The 23,015-nt window shown below is 51.5% G+C and overlaps 1 protein-coding gene across 2 annotated transcripts in view; it reads right to left on the bottom strand.

Annotated features, from left to right (window-relative positions):
* The window catches only part of STK36 (serine/threonine kinase 36), a 146,743-nt gene that overhangs the window by 50,964 nt on the left and 72,764 nt on the right, over positions 1-23,015 (bottom strand). For both annotated transcript variants that reach the window (XM_069984782.1, XM_069984783.1), the window contains exons 11-19: positions 19,082-19,219; positions 18,830-18,997; positions 14,773-14,858; positions 14,596-14,695; positions 14,398-14,524; positions 11,826-11,932; positions 10,463-10,567; positions 10,273-10,371; positions 7,949-8,043 (exon numbers count right to left, since the gene is read on the bottom strand). In XM_069984782.1, coding sequence (XP_069840883.1) covers positions 7,949-8,043; positions 10,273-10,371; positions 10,463-10,567; positions 11,826-11,932; positions 14,398-14,524; positions 14,596-14,695; positions 14,773-14,858; positions 18,830-18,997; positions 19,082-19,219 — 1,025 coding nt within the window. The remainder of the gene's footprint in view (positions 1-7,948; positions 8,044-10,272; positions 10,372-10,462; positions 10,568-11,825; positions 11,933-14,397; positions 14,525-14,595; positions 14,696-14,772; positions 14,859-18,829; positions 18,998-19,081; positions 19,220-23,015) is intronic.

The following is a 23,015-nucleotide window of genomic DNA, read 5'->3' on the forward strand; positions in this document are numbered from 1 at the left end:
CTCTCCTGACACCCTCTCCCCTCTCCTGCCACCCTCTCATCTCTCCTCTCTCCTGCCACCCTCTCCTCTCTCCTGCCACCCTCTCCTCTCTCCTGACACCCTCTCCTCTCTCCTGACACCCTCTCCTCTCTCCTGACACCCTCTCATCTCTCCTCTCTCCTGACACCCTCTCCTCTCTCCTGACACCCTCTCCTCTCTCCTGACACCCTCTCCTCTCTCCTGACACCCTCTCCCCTCTCCTGACACCCTCTCCTCTCTCCTGACACCCTCTCCTCTCTCCTGACACCCTCTCCTCTCTCCTGACACCCTCTCCCCTCTCCTGACACTTCTGACACCCTCTCCTCTCTCCTGACACTTCTGACACCCTCTCCTCTCTCCTGACACCCTCTCCCCTCTCCTGCCACCCTCTCCTCTCTCCTGCCACCCTCTCCTCTCTCCTGCCACCCTCTCCTCTCTCCTGCCACCCTCTCCTCTCTCCTGCCACCCTCTCCTGACACCCTCTCCTCTCTCCTGACACCCTCTCCCCTCTCCTGACACCCTCTCCCCTCTCCTGACACCCTCTCCTCTCTCCTGACACCCTCTCCCCTCTCCTGACACCCTCTCCTCTCTCCTGACACCCTCTCCCCTCTCCTGCCACCCTCTCCTGACACCCTTTCCTCTCACCTGACACCCTCTCCTCTCTCCTGCCACCCTCTCCTCTCTGCTGACACCCTCTCCCCTCTCCTGACACCCTCTCCTCTCTCCTGACACCCTCTCCTCTCTCCTGACACCCTCTCCTCTCTCCTGACACCCTCTCCCCTCTCCTGACACCCTCTCCCCTCTCCTGACACCCTCTCCCCTCTCCTGACACCCTCTCCTCTCTCCTGACACCCTCTCCCCTCTCCTGACACCCTTTCCTCTCACCTGACACCCTCTCCTCTCTCCTGCCACCCTCTCCTCTCTGCTGACACCCTCTCCCCTCTCCTGACACCCTCTCCTCTCTCCTGACACCCTCTCCCCTCTCCTGACACCCTCTCCTCTCTCCTGACACCCTCTCCTCTCTTCTGACACCCTCTCCTCTCTCCTGACACCCTCTCCTCTCTCCTGACACCCTCTCCTCTCTCCTGACACCCTCTCCTGCCCTGGATCGGTAGTGTCCCCTGCCTCTGCCACTTTTTTCTTTGTGTAAAAAAATGTTTTTTTCTGTGTAATGAAAAGCTTTTTACAGCCCTAGAAAAACCCTCTGTGTAAAAAAGCTCTTTTTCTGCACACAAAACTTTATATTTCTGCGGGAAAAAAAGCTTTTATACCTGTCTGAAAAAAAAGCCCTTTAAGTTTTTTCCTGTGTAACAAAAAGCAAATTTTCTTGTTTTTTTTCAGTAACTTTTTTTCTGTGCGCTCCCCAAGTAAAAAACACCACACACAAATAAACAGTAGATAAAACACACACTAACACTTACGCAAGTAAAAGTATAACACACACACCTACCTACACATCCTCTCTAAAAAAAAAAAAACTAAGAAAATGGGCCACAGATTTTTCTCGGCTGAGGAGGCATACGCCATGATTACCTCTGATACTGAGACAACCAGTGAGGGAGAAGAGGAAGATCCCTCGTTCCTTCTTCCTTCCTCATAGTCATCCTCATTTAGTGATGATGAGCCCCCAAGGCCCCCCCCAGGACTAGGATCCAGGAAACCCCCTCAAGTGACCCCACCTGGACCCCAGTCCCTGACACTTACGAGCCACAGATTCCCGAGTTTGCTCAGGAATCCAATTTGACCCTACTGACCTCACCAAAATAGATTTTAAAAAAAAAATCTATTTCAACGAAGACTTCATAAATTTGATGGTGGCTCAGACCAACAACTACGCCCACCAATTCTTGACCCAAAACCCCAATTCGTCTTTTGCTAGGCCCCAGAGGTGGACACCCGTCAATGCAGCCGAGATGATAACATTTTGGGGTCTTGTGGAGACACCCCACTTTACAGTATGGCCATGCACAGGGCACGCTTTGAAGCAATCCACAAATTCTTGCATTACACTGATAATGCAACGTGCCCCCGAGAAGTGATCCCACATATGACCGCCTTTCCAAAATAGGGCCGGTCATAGATTATTTCTTGTCTAAATTTGCCAAGGTGTATTTCCCTGAGAAATTCTTTTCAATCAACAAGACCCTGGTAAGTTTCAAGGGACGCCTCCGTTTCCCAGTAAGCGGGCAAGATATGGCGTGAAAGTCTACAAAGTTTGTGATAGTACCTCAGGGTATACACTCACAGGTTTCGGGTTTATGAGGGGGGGACACACCCACATTTAACCCCCAGAATGTGCCCCCCCCCTCCTGGGAGTAAGTGGCAAGATCGTTTGGGAGCTAGTGCTACTACACCAGCATCCCTCGCTGCCCGAGCTACTGTAGCTGGCAGTACCACCATCCTGGTAATGGCACCACAACCATGGCATTGAAACCGGATTGTATTTTGGACTACAACTGGTACATGGGAGGAGTTGATCTGTCAGATCCAGTCCTAAAACCATACAATGCCATGAGGAAGACCAGGACGTGGTACAAGAAGCTGGCCGTGCACATGGTCCAAACGGAGTTGTACTATGCTTTTGTACTTTTCTGATGTGCCGGCAACACAAGGACCTTCCTGCAGTTTCAGGAAATTTAACTGAAGGCCCTAATCTTTGCCAGCAGAGGAGAAGCGGCACCAAGTACTTCTGGAACTGCAGTCCCCCGAATTGCACTAGGACAACACTTTCCTGGGATAGTCCCCCACCCTGGAAAGAAGGGACAATCCCAGAAAAGATGCAGAGTGTGCCATAAAAGGGGGATTCCAAAGGACCCGTGTTATCAGTGCGACACCTGTCCCGACAATCCTGGCCTCTGCATTGGGCACTGCTTCAAAGCATACCACTCGTCCATGGACTAAATTTCATACTTACCCTACTTTCATCTCATCCCTGAAATAGCCACATGTAAACTTTGTTTTCTTTTTTTGTTTAAATTCTACTTTTCACCCACTATAGTACATTTAATTTAGGAAAATAATTTTTTGAAATGCTCATGCACCATGCACCCTACACCCCTAAATAAATTTTTTGGATGGTGTAGATCCTGTAATGGGGTCCTGAGAATGTCTGCACCTGTCAGCCAATGCTGTGTATGTCTCCTAATTTAGGACTCGCTCTGACTCATGAGCCTTATCGTGTTGCGAGGCCAAAAATTTGGTCCAGGTGTCAATTATTTTTTAGGGGACATACGCGGCATAATGAGTGGAGGGCAGACTTTCCATGTCAGCATCACATACCGGCGTAGAAGGTCATACTGGTCTGACGGTTGACCAGTGTGAAAATTAGAGATTATACTTGTCACCCACTGTAGCGCATTCAATTTAAATGCTCATGCACCCTACACCCCTAAATACATTTTTGGGCTGTGTAGATTCTGTAATGGCGTCCTGTTTTTGGGCGTTTCTCTATTTATTTTCCTAAAAATGTCTGCGACTGTCAGCCAACACCGTGCATATCTCCTAATTTTATTTTTCTCTTCTATCCCTATCTATATTCCTGTCACCAGTGTGGTCCATATGCTCACTACGCCCCTTGTTTCATTCCCTGAGGGGTGTAGTTTTCATAATGGGGTCACTTGTGGGGGGGTAACCACTGTCCTGGTAGCCTGGGGGGTTTGTAAATTCAACATGGCTTCCGTCATCTATTCTGGCCTCACTCTGTCCTTTCGGAGGCTCGTCCTGTGCCCACATAGCAATTTCTGTCCACATGTGGGCTATTTCCACACTCCCTTTTTTTTTTGCTTTTAACCCTTTGTGAAGATAAAAATTTAAGGCTAGACTATGTTTTATTTTTCATTTTCTGGCCACATGGTGCCTGTCACCAGTGGGGGGTTTCCGTTGTTTTGGCAGCACGGGGGCTTTGTAAACCTGACATAGCCTTTGTCCTCCATTCTGGCCAAATCCAGCTTCCCAAAGCCAAATGGCGCTCCTTCCATTTGGAGGCGTGTCCTGTGTCCGCATGGCACTTTGTGTCCGGTATTTCCAGACTCGGGGGAAATTGCTCTACATGTTTTATGTTGTTTTTTTCTTTTAACCCCTTGTGAACCTTAAATATTTTAAGCTAGACCAAGTTTTAGAGTAGAAAAAAAAAAATTAACGTTTTCATTTTAACCCCATATTGTGCCTGTCACCCGTTGGGTCCATATGCTCGCTAAACCTCTTGTTACAATCTTTGGGGGGTGTAGTTTCCTAAATGGTGTCCATTTAGGGGTGTTTGTTATGTTTTGGCATCCAAAAGCCTGTGCCAACCTTAAGTGGTACCTTAAAAATGTGCCAATTGTAATGGAGGCTTCAAAATTCACTAGGCGCTCCTTTATATCTGAGGCTTGGGGTTGAGTTAAATAACGCAATAGGGCCACATATGGGGTATTTCTATAAACTGCAGAAACGGGGCAATAAATATTGGGGTGAATTTCTCTGGAAATGTTTTCTATTATGAAAGATATTGGATCACAATATAATTTCTGCAAAGAAAATTTAAATTTTTATTTCTGTGACTCACCTAATGGGTTAAAACACTTTCTGGAATTGATTTTGAACAGTTTGGGGAGTGCAGTTTCTGAAATGGGGTGCTTTGTGGGGCTTCATAGCATACAGCCCCCTCAAATACACTTCAAACTTGAACTGGTCCCTTGCAAAATCTGATTTTGAAATTCTTGCTAAAATTTGGAAAAATGCTGCTAAATTTTGACGCTTTCCACTGTCTTAAAAAATTGAAGGCAAGTTTATTAAATGAAAAAAGAGAATCTAGGTCCTCTAGACAAGTCAATAAATTAGTGTGATATAAAGATATAGTTTACTGGTAGATAATCAGAATATAGTATATAGCCAATGGCATGATAAAACACAAATAGGCAAAGACAAAATATGTAAAATATATAATATATCATAAAATGTATACCAGAAATAAAAAATCATGAAAAAATGGCAAAATATATTGAAAATAGAAAAAATGAAAAAAATGAAAAAATAGTAATAAAATAAAAAGTGAAAAACAAAAATATCAAAAGGATAAATATGAAAAGAGTTTATAAAAAAGTTTATAAAATTGTGCATATAATTGGTATAATAAGTTTCTTAAATGCCACTACATAAAGTAGACATGTTGTATCTCATTTATGTGGCATAACCATTTTCCTTGCAAGAAGAAAATTTCAAAGTTAGAAAAATGCAATTTTCCCGTTATTTTGTTTTTTTTCTTAAAGATAGGCTACAAGTATCGACTCAAATTTACCAGAAATATAAAGAATATATTACTTAAAGAATAAGTGCAACTAGAAAATGTACCCGGCGCTGCCCGGGTATAAAGTGTCAGTGTGTATAGAGGGTCCTGTATACCTTTAGTATAGAGTTGATGGAGGTCTTGTATACCTGTAGTATAGAGTTGGTGGAGGTCTTGTATACCTGAAGTATATAGTTGGGGGGTCCTGTATACCTGTAGTGTATAGTTTAGGGTTCTATATACCTGTAGTATTAAGTTGGTGGAGGTGCTGTGGCAGTGTTATCCAGTCACAGCATGGTGGTATTGGTCAGGTCTGGTATAGTGGTGTTATCCAGTCACAGTATGGCGGTATTGGTCAGGTCTGGTATGGCGGTGTTATCCAGTCACAGTATGGCGGTATTGGTTAGGTCTGGTATGGCAGTGTTATCCAGTCACAGTATAATGGTATTGGTCAGGTCTGGTATGGCAGTGTTATCCAGTCACAGTATAGCGGTATTGGTCAGGTCTGGTATGGTGGTATTGGTCAGGTCTGGTGTGGCGGTGTTAAATGTGACGTGTGGAGCTATTACCTACCAGTCCTGATGCTAATTGGTGAGTGAGGATGGGGCATCCTCAGGTTTAGTGCTTAGGGCAGCAGCAGCTGGTAATACGGCCCTGTATACCTGTATAGATGGAGTAGGAGGCCCTGTATACCTGTATAGATGGAGTAGGGGGCCCTGTATACCTGTATAGATGGAGTAGGGGGCCCTGTATATACATGTACTGTATAGATGGAGTATGGGGTCCTGTATACATGTACTGTATGGATGGAGTAGGGGGGCCTGTATACATGTACTGTATAGATGGAGTAGGGGGCCCTGTATACATGTACTGTATAGATGGAGTAGGGGGTCCTGTATACATGTACTGTATAGATGGAGTAGGGGGTCCTGTATACATGTACTGTACAGATGGAGTAGGGGGTCCTGTATATACATGTACTGTATAGATGGAGTAGGGGGTCCTGTATATACATGTACTGTATAGATGGAGTAGGGGGTCCTGTATACATGTACTGTACAGATGGAGTAGGGGGCCCTGTATACATGTACTGTACAGATTGAGGAGGGGGTCCTGTATATACATGTACTGTATAGATTGAGTAGGGGGTCCTGTATATACATGTACTGTATAGATGGAGTAGGGGGCCCTGTATACATGTACTGTATAGATGGAGTAGGGGGTTCTGTATATACATGTACTGTATAGATGGAGTAGGGGGTCCTGTATATACATGTACTGTATAGATGGAGTAGGGGGCCCTGTATACATGTACTGTATAGTTGGAGTAGGGGGTCCTGTATACATGTACTGTATAGTTGGAGTAGGGGGTCCTGTATACATTTACTGTATAGATGGAGTAGGGTGTCCTGTATACATGTACTGTATAGATGGAGTAGGGGGTCCTGTATACATGTACTGTATAGATGGAGTAGGGGGTCCTGTATATACATGTACTGTATAGATGGAGTAGGGGGCCCTGTATACATGTACTGTATAGATGGAGTAGGGGGTCCTGTATACATGTACTGTATAGATGGAGTAGGGGGTCCTGTATATACATGTACTGTATAGATGGAGTAGGGGGTCCTGTATACATGTACAGTATAGATGGAGTAGGGGGCCCTGTATACATGTACTGTATAGTTGGAGTAGGGGGTCCTGTATACATGTACTGTATAGATGGAGTAGGAGTCCTGTATATACATGTACTGTATAGATGGAGTAGGGGGCCCTGTATATACATGTACTGTATAGATGGAGTAGGGGGGTCCTGTATATACATGTACTGTATAGTTGGAGTAGGGGGTCCTGTATACATGTACTGTATAGATGGAGTAGGGGGCCCTGTATACATGTACTGTATAGATGGAGTAGGGGGGTCTGTATATACATGTACTGTATAGATGGAGTAGGGGGTCCTGTATACATGTACTGTATAGATGGAGTAGGGGGTCCTGTATATACATGTACTGTATAGATGGAGTAGGGGGGTCCTGTATATACATGTACTGTATAGATGGAGTAGGGGGTCCTGTATATACCTGTACTGTATAGCTGGAGTAGGGGGTCCTGTATACATGTACTGTATAGATGGAGTAGGGGGTCCTGTATACATGTACTGTATAGATGGAGTAGGGGGTCTACCAGTTATTACTGTGGATGTTGTGAGGCAGCTTCCCTAGCAACCATTGCTCCCTGTGAAAATGAAAGCAGTAATCCTATTGGTTGCTAAGGCTCCAACTGCCGTGTCTGCTGCAGCTAATTATATCACCTGTGTTTGCAGTGAGGAGATTTTCCCATTCATCTCTATGGGGCGCCGCTCTTCCCCTCCCCCTCCCCTCCTGTACATTTGGCGGGGACGGGACCTTCGCTATAACCTTCCCGGGCACCCAATGTATCTGTGGGCCAAATTTGGGGTCAAACGGTTCAGGCGTTTGGAAGTCTATAGAGGACAGACAGACAGACAGACGGACAGACTGTGATTTGTATGATATAGGTATATCACGAGAAAACAATCTCAGAATCGTCCGGATAGGTAAAAGCATCCCGAAGTTATTAATAGATAAAGTGACAAATGTCTTTCCTGAAACTTGGCTCTGTCCTTAAGGTGTTAAAGACACTTACTCATCTGGGAGAGACTGCAGTCGGAGGAAAAGTAGAGAGACGACTAGAAGAGACAGCTCAGCAGTATGGACTCGAGAGACATCCCACAGACGGACCTAGAGAGGACACCACATAGGTTATCTGTGCACACAGTCTGGCCACATACACTATAAAGGGGGGGGGTCCCATACACTATGGAGAGAAGGTCCCATGCATTATGGAGAGGGGGGGTCCCCTACACTATGGAGAGGAGGGGGTCCCATACACTATGGAGATGGGGGGGTCCCATACACTATGGAGAGAAGGTCCCATGCACTATGGAGAGGGGGGGGTCCCCTACACTATGGAGAGGGGGGGTCCCATACACTATGGAGATGGGGGGGTCCCATACACTATGGAGAGAAGGTCCCATGCACTATGGAGAGGGGGGGGGTCCCCTACACTATGGAGAGGGGGGGCGGTCCCATACACTATGGAGATGGGGGGGTCCCCTACACTATGGAGAGAAGGTCCCATGCACTATGGAGAGGGGGGGGGTCCCCTACACTATGGAGAGGGGGGGTCCCATACACTATGAAGAGGGGGGGGGCCCTACACTATGGAGAGGGGGGGTCCAATACACTATGCAGAGGGGGGGGTCCCCTACACTATGGAGAGGGGGGGTCCCATACACTATGGAGAGGGGGGGGCCCTACACTATGGAGAGGGGGGGTCCCCTACACTATGGAGAGGGGGGTCCCCTACACTATGGAGAGGGGGGTCCCCTACACTATGGAGAGGGGGGTCCCCTACACTATGGAGAGGGGGGTCCCCTACACTATGGAGAGGGGGGTCCCCTACACTATGGAGAGGGGGGTCCCCTACACTATGGAGATGGGGGGGGTCCCCTACACTATGGAGAGGTGGAAAGGCCCATACACTATGGAGGGGGGGGGGACATACACTATGGCACTATGGAGAGGGGGGGGGGTCCCATACACTATGGAGGGAGGGGGGGGGGGACATACACTATGGAGAGGGGGGGTCCCATACACTATGGAGGGAGGGGGGGGGTCCCATACACTATGGAGAGGGGGGGTCCCGTACACTATGGAGAGGGGGGGTCCCATACACTATGGAGAGGGGGGAAGGCCCATACACTATGGAGAGGGGGGAAGGCCCATACACTATGGAGAGGGGGGAAGGCCCATACACTATGGAGAGGGGGGGTCCCGTACACTATGGAGAGGGGGGGTCCCATACACTATGGAGAGGAGGGTCCCCTACACTATGGAGAGGGGGGGTCCCATACACTATGGAGAGGGGGGTCCCCTACACTATGGAGATGGGGGGGTCCCATACACTATGGAGAGGGGAGAGGGCGGAAGTCCCATACACTATGGAGAGGGGGGGGGGTCCCATACACTATGGAGAGGGGAGAGGGCGGAAGTCCCATACACTATGGAGAGGGGGGGGGGTCCCATACACTATGGAGAGGGGGGGTCCCCTACACTATGGAGAGGGGGGTCCCCTACACTATGGAGAGGGGGGTCCCCTACACTATGGAGATGGGGGGGTCCCATACACTATGGAGAGGGGGGAAGTCCCATACACTATGGAGAGGGCGGAAGTCCCATACACTATGGAGAGGGGGGGGGGTCCCATACACTATGGAGAGGGGGGGTCCCCTACACTATGGAGAGGGGGGTCCCCTACACTATGGAGAGGGGGGTCCCCTACACTATGGAGATGGGGGGGTCCCATACACTATGGAGAGGGGGGAAGTCCCATACACTATGGAGAGGGGGGAAGTACCATACACTATGGAGAGGGGGGGTCCCATATACTATGGAGAGGGGGGGGGCGGTCCCATACACTATGGAGAGGGGGAGAGGGGGGGCGGTCCCATACACTAGGGAGAGGGGGGGGGGGGGGTCCCATACACTATGGAGAGGGGGGGGGGGGGTTCCATACACTATGGAGAGGGGGGGGGGGTCCCATACACTATGGAGAGGCGGGGTCCTATACATTATGGAGAGGGGGGGGTCCCATACACTATGGAGAGGGGGGGGGGTCCCCTACACTATGGAGAGGGGGGGCGGTCCCATACACTATGGAGAGGGGGGGGGGGTCCCATACACTATGGAGAGGGGGGGGGGTTCCATACACTATGGAGAGGGGGGGGGGGGTCCCATACACTATGGAGAGGCGGGGTCCTATACATTATGGAGAGGGGGGGGGTCCCATACACTATGGAGAGGGGGGGTCCTATACATTATGGAGAGGGGGGGTCCCATACACTATGGAGAGGGGGGTCCTATACATTATGGAGAGGTGGGGGGGGTCATCGTATTCTCCTGTCTCACCTCGCCAGTGAAGCAGGTGACAAGCTCTCGTAGGGCCGGAGAGTCTGCGGCCAGGTGGCGGCACACATCCAGGCTGGCGTGGCAGCAGGAATATAAAACCTGACCAGAAAGAAAATAAAATAAAAAAAAAAGAGCCTTGACAAAGTAGGGACAGCATATGGGCCACCATGAGACAGACAACAAAAATTACCTGCAGCTGGCTAACAGCACAGGGGGAGCACCCCAGGCTGGCCAGAATACAAGAGAGGGGCGCTGCCGAGTCCGATAGGAGATGTTCAGAGACATAAAGAGACAGCTGCAGGAAAAAGAGTGCAAAACATGTCAGACATCCTAAAGGAGGGCAAGAGATTGAGAGGGCTGGGGGGAGGGAAAGACTGATGGGGGACAAGAAAAGGAGTCAAGGAGACAAGAGGAGGAGCAACACCCAGAAAACAAAAGGGGCACAAGAGACAAGAGGAGGAGCCACGCCCAGGAGACAAGAGGAGAAGCCCCGGCCATGAGACAAGAGGAGGAGCCACGCCCAGGAGACAAGAGGAGGAGCCCCGGCCAGGAGACAAGAGGAGGAGCAACACCCAGGAGACAAAAGGGGCACAAGAGACAAGAAAAGGAGCCCCAGCCAGGAGACAAGAGGGGCACAAGAGACAAGATGAGGAGCCCCGGCCAGGAGACAAGAGGAGGAGCAACACCCAGGAGACAAAAGGGGCACAAGAGACAAGAGGAGGAGCCACGCCCAGGAGACAAGAGGAGGAGCAACATCCAGGAGACAAAAGGGGCACAAGAGACAAGAGGAGGAGCCACGCCCAGGAGACAAGAGGAGGAGCAACATCCAGGAGACAAAAGGGGCACAAGAGACAAGAAAAGGAGCCCCAGCCAGGAGACAAGAGGAGCCCAGGAGACAAGAGGAGGAGCAACACCCAGGAGACAAAAGGGGCACAAGAGACAAGAGGAGGAGCCACGCCCAGGAGACAAGAGGAGGAGCCCCGGCCAGGAGACAAGAGGAGGAGCAACACCCAGGAGACAAAAGGGGCACAAGAGACAAGAGGAGGAGCCACGCCCAGGAGACAAGAGGAGGAGCCCCGGCCAGGAGACAAGAGGAGGAGCAACACCCAGGAGACAAAAGGGGCACAAGAGACAAGAAAAGGAGCCAGGCCCAGGAGACAAGAGGAGGAGCAACATCCAGGAGACAAAAGGGGCACAAGAGACAAGAAAAGGAGCCCCAGCCAGGAGACAAGAGGAGCCCAGGAGACAAAAGGAAGAGCCCCCGCCAGGAGACAAGAGGAGGAGCAACACCCAGGAGACAAAAGGGGCACAAGAGACAAGAGGAGGAGCCCCGGCCAGGAGACAAGAGGAGGAGCAACACCCAGGAAACAAAAGGGGCACAAGAGACAAGAGGAGGAGCCACGCCCAGGAGACAAGAGGAGGAGCCCCGGCCAGGAGACAAAAGGGGCACAAGAGACAAGAGGAGGAGCCCCGGCCAGGAGACAAGAGGAGGAGCAATGGCCAGGAGATAAGAGAAGCAATACACAGGGGATAGGAGGAGCAATAAGGTGGACCTGTTCTCGGGGTGGTCGGAGCTCGGGCAGGGCAGGGACATCACACAGGGCAGCCAGGACCTGAGTGAAGAGACCGCCATCCTCTTCTGGGGAGACCACACTGGGAGCTGTTGACAGAAGAGACTGAGCTCAGTGACTGTGTACAGCAATGACTGACATGCAGCAGAAGATGGTGCTATATCAGTCAGGCTACCTTACTCTATACTCCCATAGTAACCATGTAGCTTATTTTCATATTGTGAACTGCTCAGGTATAATGGCCATCAGGGGCGTAACTACAACTGAAGCAGCCATAGCGGCTGCTACAGGGCCCACCACATCAGGGGTCCCAGCCCTGAAATACACTGGGCCCCCTGAGCTATCATCACATCAAGAGAGATGCCCACCATTTAAAATCTACTGGGCGGAGGGCCAACAAACTGGGGGATTACCTACAGTGGGATGGGGGGGGGGAGGGGCCCCAATTAAAAGTTCGCTATGGGGCTCAGCCCTTTCTAGTTAGACCCCTGACAGCCATTGAGTTGTGAAGGAGGAAGAGGAGGAAGAAGAATCCAGCAGCAGCAGGTGGGGGGATTGTTGCCTTACTATCCTGCAACACCTGCCTTACCAGCCAGAATCCATCCATACCTAGGGGATCCAGGTGTCCTTATATACACAACTTACCCAAAATGCAACACTCTTGCAGCAATATACACACGGGTTTACATTTAAACATAAAAGTGTTACAAACGTATCCTTGGTGAAACGAATGGTGAAAATAACTATATACTATACAACATACTCTTACATAGTAAGACTGGCAGTATATACACCACTATATATATATATATATATATATATATATATATATATACATACATATATACATACACACACCCCTCCTAGATGTGACTGATGGGAAGTTCCATCCTATTAGCATCAGGAGGCAGGGAGAGAGAGAGAGAGATGGAGAGAGAGGGATGGAGAGAGAGAGAGAGATAGGGATGGAGTGTGGGATGGAGAGGGAGGGAGAGAGAGGAAGGGAGAGGGAGGGAGAGAGAGGGATGGAGAGAGAGAGATAGGGATGGAGAGAGAGGGAGGGAGAGAGGAAGGGAGAGGGAGGGAGAGAGAGAGGAAGGGAGAGGGAGGGAGAGAGAGGGATGGAGAGAGAGAGATAGGGATGGAGAGAGAGGGAGGGAGAGAGGAAGGGAGAGGGAGGGAGAGAGAGAGGAAGGGAGAGGGAGGGAGAGAGAGATGGAGAGAGAGGGATGGAGAGTGAGGGAGGGAGGGAGGGAGAGGGGGAGGGAGAGAGAGGGAGGGAGAGGGGGAGGGAGGGAGAGGGAAGGAGAGAGAGATGGAGAGAGAGGGATGGAGAGAGAGGGAGGGAGGGAGAGGGGGGGGGAGAGAGAGGGAGGGAGAGGGGGAGGGAGAGGGAAGGAGGGAGAGGGAGGGAAAGAGAGAGAGGGAGGGAGGGAGAGAGAGGGGGAGGGAGAGAGGGAGATAGGGATGGAGAGAGAGAGAGGGAGGGAGAGAGAGAGGAAGGGAGAGGGAGAGGAAGAGAGAGAGAGGGAGGGAGAGGGAGGGAGAGGGGGAGGGAGAGGGGGAGGGAGAGAGAGAAGAAGGGAGAGAGAGAGAGGAAGGGAGAGGGAGAGGAAGAGAGGGAGAGGGGGAGGGAGAGAGGGAGAGGGGGAGGGAGAGGGGGAGGGAGAGGGGGAGGGAGAGGGGGAGGGAGAGAGGGAGAGAGAGGGAGGGAGAGGGGGAGGGAGAGGGAGGGAGAGGGGGAGGGAGGGGGAGGGAGAGGGAGGGAGAGGGGGAGGGAGAGGGAGGGGGAGGGAGAGGGAGGGGGAGAGAGAGGGAGGGAGAGGGGGAGGGAGGGAAAGAGAGGGAGGGAGAGGGAGGGGGGAGGGAGGGAGAGGGGGGGGAGAGGGGGAGGGAGAGGGGGAGAGAGGGGGAGGGAGAGAGAGGGGGAGGGAGAGAGAGAGAGGGAGGGAGAGGGAGGGAGAGAGAGGGAGGGAGGGAGAGGGGGAGGGAAGGAGGGAGAGGGAGAGAGGGAGGGAGAGGGAGGGAGAGGGAGGGAGAGGGAGAGGGAAGGAGAGGGAGGGAGAGGGAGGGAGGGAGGGAGGGAGGGAGGGAGAGGGGGAAGGAGGGAGAGGGAGGGAGAGAGGGAGGGAGGGAGGGAGGGAGGGAGGGAGAGGGAGGGAGGGAGGGAGAGAGAGAGGGAGGGAGAGAGAGAGGGAGGGAGGGAGATGGGGAGGGAGAGGGAGGGAGAGGGGGAGGGAGGGAGAGGGGGAGGGAGGGAGAGGGGGAGGGAGAGGGAGAGAGGGAGAGGGTGAGGGAAGGAGGGAGAGGGAGAGAGAGGGAGGGAGGGAAGGAGGGAGAGGGAGGGAGGGAGAGGGTGAGGGAAGGAGGAAGAGGGAAGGAGGGAGAGGGATGGATGGAGAGGGGGAGGGAGAGGGAAGGAGGGAGAGGGACGGAGGGAGAGAGAGAGGGAGGGATGGAGAGGGGGAGGGAGAACCATCCATCTTATTAGCACCCGGGGGGCAGAGCCAGGCATGTTGGTGTCAGAGGGCAGACAGAGCCATGGACCCCTCACCTGGGGGCAGTGAGTGCTCAGCGATCCTCTCTAGGACACGGAGATGAGAGGACAGGAGGCTCTGGCACAGTACTGCGCAGTCTTCAGGGCGACCACTGCTCACACTCTCACTAAGAGTCACTAAACACTGCAAAACAAAGTCCAGGATTGAAGAATGTGACTCCCTATAAGACGGTGAGACGGCGGCTGAGGCATCACCTGTAAGCTCTGTGCCAGTAAGACGTCATGTGACCTTGCCGGACGACCCAGCAGCTGATCAAGCACCTGCAAGAAATCACCAGAGCACGCCTGCAACGTCCTGCAACACAAAGAACGGTTAATACTGGACCAAAAACCGCAGGGACAGCCCAACCGGCCAGTCAGGGGACATCTCACCTGGAGGAATCAGGACGACCCCAGAAACCGTAATAAGAATTCAGCAGAGCGAGAAGATCAGTCAGGAAGGAGGACGCCCAGGAGCACTACAGAGAGAAGAGCAGGTGACCGACATACAAAGGACCCCCCCAATACCAATCACTTACCTGCTACTACACTGCACATACATATCCTGCCATATATACAGTGTCCCTACTGCTCTCCTGCCATATATAGTGTCCCTACTGCTCTCCTGCCATATATACAGTGTCCCTACTGCTCTCCTGCCATATATACAGTGTCCCTACTGCTCTCCTGCCATATATACAGTGTCCCTACTGCTCTCCTGCCATATATACACAGTGTCCCTACTGCTCTCCTCCCATATATACATACTGACCCTACTGCTCTCCTGCCATATATACAGTGTCCCTACTGCTCTCCTGCCATATATACATACTGACCCTACTGCTCTCCTGCCATATATACAGTGTCCCTACTACTCTCCTCCCATATATACAGTGTCCCTACTGCTCTCCTGCCATATATACAGTGTCCCTACTGCTCTCCTGCCATATATACACAGTGTCCCTACTGCTCTCCTCCCATATATACAGTGTCCCTACTGCTCTCCTGCCATATATACATACTGACCCTATTGCTCTCCTGCCATATATACAGTGTCCCTACTACTCTCCTCCCATATATACAGTGTCCCTACTGCTCTCCTGCCATATATACAGTGTCCCTACTGCTCTCCTGCCATATATACACAGTGTCCCTACTGCTCTCCTCCCATATATACATACTGACCCTACTGCTCTCCTGCCATATATACAGTGTCCCTACTGCTCTCCTGCCATATATACATACTGACCCTACTGCTCTCCTGCCATATATACAGTGTCCCTACTGCTCTCCTCCCATATATACATACTGACCCTACTGCTCTCCTGCCATATATACAGTGCCCCTACTGCTCTCCTGCCATATATACACAGTGCCCCTACTGCTCTCCTGCCATATATACATACTGACCCTACTGCTCTCCTGCCATATATACAGTGTCCCTACTGCTCTCCTGCCATATATACATACTGACCCTACTGCTCTCCTGCCATATATACAGTGTCCCTACTGCTCTCCTGCCATATATAGTGTCCCTACTGCTCTCCTGCCATATATACAGTGTCCCTACTGCTCTCCTGCCATATATACACAATGTCCCTACTGCTCTCCTCCCATATATACATACTGACCCTACTGCTCTCCTGCCATATATACAGTGTCCCTACTGCTCTCCTGCCATATATACAGTGGCCCTATTGCTCTCCTGCCATATATACAGTGTCCCTACTACTCTCCTCCCATATATACAGTGTCCCTACTGCTCTCCTCCCATATATACAGTGCCCTACTGCTCTCCTGCCATATATACACAATGTCCCTACTGCTCTCCTCCCATACATACATACTGACCCTACTGCTCTCCTGCCATACATACATACTGACCCTACTGCTCTCCTGCCATATATACAGTGTGCCTACTGCTCTCCTGCCATATATACAGTGTGCCTACTGCTCTCCTGCCATATACAGTGTCCCTACTGCTCTCCTGCCATACATACATACTGACCCTATTGCTCTCCTGCCATACATACATACTGACCCTACTGCTCTCCTGCCATATATACAGTGGCCCTACTGCTCTCCTGCCATATATACACAGTGTCCCTACTGCTCTCCTCCCATATATACATACTGACCCTACTGCTCTCCTGCCATATATACAGTGTCCATACTGCTCTCCTGCCATATATACAGTGTCCATACTGCTCTCCTGCCATATACACAGTGTCCCTACTGCTCTCTTCCCATATATACATACTGACCCTACTGCTCTCCTGCCATATATACAGTGTCCATACTGCTCTCCTGCCATATATACAGTGTCCCTACTGCTCTCCTGCCATATACACAGTGTCCCTACTGCTCTCCTGCCATATACACACAGTATCCATACTGATTTCCTGCCATACATACTGACCCTACTGCTCTCCTGCCATATATAGTGTCCCTACTGCTCTCCTGCCATATACATAGTGACCCTACTGCTCTCCTGCCATATATACACAGTGTCCCTACTGCTCTCCTCCCATATATACATACTGACCCTACTGCTCTCCTGCCATACATACAGTGTCCCTACTGCTCTCCTGCCATATATACATACTGACCCTACTGCTCTCCTGCCATAAATACATAGTGACCCTACTGCTCTCCTGCCATATATACATACTGACCCTACTGCTCTCCTGCCATATATACAGAATGTCCCTACTGCTCTCCTGCCATATATACAGTGTCCCTACTGCTCTCCTGCCATATATATACAGTGTCCCTACTGCTCTCCTGCCATATATACATACTGACTCTACTGCTCTCCTGTCATATATACAGTGTCCCTACTGCTCTCCTGCCATATATACACAGTGTCCCTACTGCTCTCCTGCAATATATACATACTGACCCTACTGCTCTCCTGCCATATATACAGTGTCCCTACTGCTCTGCTGCCATATATACACACAGTGTCCCTACTGCTCTCCTGCCATATATACAGTGTCCCTACTGCTCTCCTGCCATATATACACAGTGCCCCTACTGCTCTCCTGCCATATATACATACTGAACCTACTGCTCTCTTGCCATATATACAGTGTCCCTACTGCTCTCCTGCCATATATACACAGTATCACTACTGATTTCCTGCCATATATACAGTGTCCCTACTGCTCTCCTACCATATATTCAATGTCCCTACTGCTCTCCTGCCATATATACATACTGACCCTACTGCTCCCCTGCCATATATACATACTGACCCTACTGCTCTCCTGACATATATACAGTGTCCCTACTGCTCTCCTGCCATATACAGTGTCCCTACTGATTTCCTGCCATATATACACACAGTGGCGCTACCGCTCTCCTGCCATATATACACAGTGTCCTACTGCTCTCCTACCATACATACATAGTGACCCTACTGCTCTCCTGCCATATATACATACTGACCCTACTGCTCTCCTTCCATATACAGTGTCCCTACTGATTTCCTGCCATATATACAGTGTCCCTACTGCTCCTCTGCCATATATACATACTGACCCTACTGCTCTCCTGCCATATATACAGTGTCCCTACTGCTCTCCTGCCATATACAGTGTCCCTACTGATTTCCTGCCATATATACACACAGTGTCCCTACTGCTCTCCTGCCATATATACACAGTGTCCTACTGCTCTCCTGCCATATATACACACAGTGTCCCTACTGCTCTCCTGCCATATACAGTGTCCCTACTGATTTCCTGCCATATATACACACAGTGTCCCTACTGCTCTCCTGCCATATATACACACAGTGTCCCTACTGCTCTCCTGCCATATATACACACAGTGTCCCTACTGCTCTCCTGCCATATATACACAGTGTCCTACTGCTCTCCTACCATACATACATACTGACCCTACTGCTCTCCTGCCATATATACAGTGTCCATACTGCTCTCCTGCCATATATACAGTGTCCATACTGCTCTCCTGCCATATATACAGTGTCCCTACTGCTCTCCTGCCATATATACACACAGTGTCCCTACTGCTCTCCTGCCATATATACACACAGTGTCCCTACTGCTCTCCTGCCATATATACACAGTGTCCTACTGCTCTCCTACCATACATACATACTGACCCTACTGCTCTCCTGCCATATATACACACAGTGTCCCTACTGCTCTCCTGCCATATATACATACTGACCCTACTGCTCTCCTGCCATATATACAGTGTCCCTACTGCTCTCCTGCCATATATACATACTGACCCTACTGCTCTCCTGCCATATATACAGTGTCCCTACTGATTTCCTGCCATATATACACACAGTGTCCCTACTGCTCTCCTGCCATATATACACACAGTGTCCCTACTGCTCTCCTGCCATATATACACAGTGTCCTACTGCTCTCCTACCATACATACATAGTGAATCCATAGCTCCCCTACTCACCTCATGCCCATCAGCCTCCAGACACTGATTTATAAGGTGAAGAAGAAAATTAGGGAATTGCAAATCTACACAAAGCTCTGAAAGAAGTAGCGGATCACATCCGGAGGACAGGAGGTTACATGTCACACGCAACGCTGGCCGCAGACGAGAGACAGACTCAAGCGACACCTAAGAAGACATGACACACTGCCATCATCTGTACATTATCAGACATATGGTATTCATTGTGTTACTATATGAGTATACACTGACCGGGGGGGAGCAGTCCTGCAGCCGTCGATTAACTCTGTTTCTGAAGTTGGGATCCTTCAGCAGGAGAAAGGGAGTACTAAGCTGAGCAACGGAAGGATCAGTGGCCTCCAGCAACACAGACCATTCATCATCACTGTCCTGCAAAAGGAGCAAGAAACAAGAACATCAGAGCCAGGAGAAGAAGAGCACCGCGGCAGCAGAGCCAGGAGAAGAAGAGCACCGCGGCAGCAGAGCCAGGAGAAGAAGAGCACGGCAGCAGCAGAGCCAGGAGAAGAAGAGCACGGCAGCAGCAGAGCCAGGAGAAGAAGAGCACGGCAGCAGCAGAGCCAGGAGAAGAAGAGCACCGCAGCAGCAGAGCCAGGAGAAGAAGAGCACCGCAGCAGCAGAGCCAGGAGAAGAAGAGCACCGCAGCAGCAGAGCCAGGAGAAGAAGAGCACCGCAGCAGCAGAGCCAGGAGAAGAAGAGCACCGCAGCAGCAGAGCCAGGAGAAGAAGAGCACCGCAGCAGCAGAGCCAGGAGAAGAAGAGCACCGCAGCAGCAGAGCCAGGAGAAGAAGAGCACCGCAGCAGCAGAGCCAGGAGAAGAAGAGCACCGCTGCAGCAGAGCCAGAAGAAGAAGAGCACCGCAGCAGCAGAGCCAGGAGAAGAAGAGCACGGCAGCAGCAGAGCCAGGAGAAGAAGAGCAAGGCAGCAGCAGAGCCAGGAGAAGAAGAGCACGGCAGCAGCAGAGCCAGGAGAAGAAGAGCACCGCAGCAGCAGAGCCAGGAGAAGAAGAGCACCGCAGCAGCAGAGCCAGGAGAAGAAGAGCACCGCAGCAGCAGAGCAAGGAGAAGAAGAGCACGGCAGCAGCAGAGCCAGGAGAAGAAGAGCACCGCAGCAGCAGAGCCAGGAGAAGAAGAGCACCGCAGCAGCAGAGCCAGGAGAAGAAGAGCACCGCAGCAGCAGAGCAAGGAGAAGAAGAGCACCGCAGCAGCAGAGCCAGGAGAAGAAGAGCACCGCAGCAGCAGAGCCAGGAGAAGAAGAGCACCGCAGCAGCAGAGCCAGGAGAAGAAGAGCACCGCAGCAGCAGAGCCAGGAGAAGAAGAGCACCGCAGCAGCAGAGCAAGGAGAAGAAGAGCACCGCAGCAGCAGAGCCAGGAGAAGAAGAGCACCGCAGCAGCAGAGCCAGGAGAAGAAGAGCACCGCAGCAGCAGAGCAAGGAGAAGAAGAGCACGGCAGCAGCAGAGCCAGGAGAAGAAGAGCACCGCAGCAGCAGAGCAAGGAGAAGAAGAGCACGGCAGCAGCAGAGCCAGAAGAAGAGCACCGCAGCAGCAGAGCCAGGAGAAGAAGAGCACCGCAGCAGCAGAGCCAGGAGAAGAAGAGCACCGCAGCAGCAGAGCCAGGAGAAGAAGAGCACCGCAGCAGCAGAGCCAGGAGAAGAAGAGCACCGCAGCAGCAGAGCAAGGAGAAGAAGAGCACCGCAGCAGCAGAGCCAGAAGAAGAAGAGCACCGCAGCAGCAGAGCCAGGAGAAGAAGAGCACCGCAGCAGCAGAGCAAGGAGAAGAAGAGCACGGCAGCAGCAGAGCCAGGAGAAGAAGAGCACCGCAGCAGCAGAGCAAGGAGAAGAAGAGCACGGCAGCAGCAGAGCCAGGAGAAGAAGAGCACCGCAGCAGCAGAGCAAGGAGAAGAAGAGCACGGTAGCAGCAGAGCCAGGAGAAGAAGAGCACCGCAGCAGCAGAGCCAGGAGAAGAAGAGCACCGCAGCAGCAGAGCCAGGAGAAGAAGAGCACCGCAGCAGCAGAGCCAGGAGAAGAAGAGCACCGCAGCAGCAGAGCCAGGAGAGCTGCAAAAGGTGTCCCAAGACACATTACTACTACCAGCTCAGCATGTGGGGCCATTACTAAGGGTCATGTACTGCTTATGACCTTATGACCATACATTATCAACTATAACTTCCCTATATACTGCATGTTTCTCTCCCCTGTTTCTCCCCCATCCCCATGTTTCTCTCCCCCTGCTTCTCCCCCATCCCCATGTTTCTCTCCCCCTGCTTCTCCCCCATTCCCATGTTTCTCTCCCCCCTGCTTCTCCCCCATCCCCATGTTTCTCTCCCCCCTGCTTCTCTCCCATCCCCATGTTTCTCTCCCCCCTGCTTCTCTCCTGTTTCTCCCCCATCCCCATGTTTCTCTCCCCCCTGCTTCTCCCCCATCCCCATGTTTCTCTCCCCCTGCTTCTCCCCCATCCCCATGTTTCTCTCCCCCCTGCTTCTCTCCCATCCCCATGTTTCTCTCCCCCCTGCTTCTCTCCTGTTTCTCCCCCATCCCCATGTTTCTCTCCCCCCTGCTTCTCCCCCATCCCCAGGTTTCTCTCCCCCTGTTTCTCCCCCATCCCCATGCTTCTCTCTCCTGTTTCTCCCCCATCCCCATGTTTCTCTCCCCCCTGCTTCTCCCCCATCCCCATGTTTCTCTCCCCCCTGTTTCTCCCCCATCCCCATGTTTCTCTCCCCCCTGTTTCTCCCCCATCCCCATGCTTCTCTCCTGTTTCTCCCCCATCCCCCTGCTTCTCTCCTGTTTCTCCCCCATCCCCATGCTTCTCTCCCCTGTTTCTCCCCCATCCCCATGTTTCTCTCCCCCCTGCTTCTCCCCCATCCCCATGTTTCTCTTCCTCCTGCTTCTCCCCCATCCCCATGTTTCTCTCCCCCCTGCTTCTCCCCCATCCCCATGTTTCTCTCCCCCCTGTTTCTCCCCCATCCCCCTGCTTCTCTCCTGTTTCTCCCCCATCCCCATGTTTCTCTCCCCCCCTGCTTCTCCCCCATCCCCATGTTTCTCTCCCCCCTGCTTCTCCCCCATCCCCATGTCTCTCTCCCCCCTGCTTCTCTCCTGGGAGCGTGGTGCATGGCGCACCACGCTCCTGGTCTCCCTGATTGGAGGAGCACGTCCGGGCCAGTAGGTGAGGGGGACGGCACCCGCGGCACACTGGTTGGAAAACACTGCTCTAGTGCACGGGAAAGGAAAGCCGAAATCTCGGACATAGCGAGATTTCGGCTTTCCTTTTCTGTGCACTAGAGTGGCGTGTTGCTGCCGGATACCTGAAGGGCCGTAAAAGTTCGGAACGCGGGCCGCAAATGGCCCGCGGGACGGACTTTGGACATGCCTGCACTAGATGAACCATCTTAATGCTGCCACCCCCCATGTACTGCAGAGCCCATAAGCCCGCTATATAACCATATATTATCCACTAGATGAACCACCTTAATGCTGCCACCCCCCATGTACTGCAGAGCCCATAAGCCCGCTATATAACCATATATTATCCACTAGATGAACCGCCTTAATGCTGCCACCCCCCATGTACTGCAGAGCCCATAAGCCCGCTATATAACCATATATTATCCACTAGATGAACCGCCTTAATGCTGCCACCCCCCATGTACTGCAGAGCCCATAAGCCGCTATATAACCATATATTATCCACTAGATGAACCGCCTTAATGCTGCCACCCCCATGTACTGCAGAGCCCATAAGCCCGCTATATAACCATATATTATCCACTAGATGAACCGCCTTAATGCTGCCACCCCCCATGTACTGCAGAGCCCATAAGCCGCTATATAACCATATATTATCCACTAGATGAACCGCCTTAATGCTGCCACCCCCATGTACTGCAGAGCCCATAAGCCCGCTATATGACCATATATTATCCACTAGATGAACCATCTTAATGCTGCCACCCCCCATGTACTGCAGAGCCCATAAGCCCGCTATATAACAATATATTATCCACTAGATGAACCGCCTTAATGCTGCCACCCCCCATGTACTGCAGAGCCCATAAGCCGCTATATAACCATATATTATCCACTAGATGAACCGCCTTAATGCTGCCACCCCCATGTACTGCAGAGCCCATAAGCCCGCTATATAACCATATATTATCCACTAGATGAACCGCCT

Source organism: Dendropsophus ebraccatus, chromosome 9, assembly GCF_027789765.1.
Source record: "Dendropsophus ebraccatus isolate aDenEbr1 chromosome 9, aDenEbr1.pat, whole genome shotgun sequence".
In the NCBI taxonomy this organism is placed as follows: Eukaryota; Metazoa; Chordata; class Amphibia; order Anura; family Hylidae; genus Dendropsophus; species Dendropsophus ebraccatus.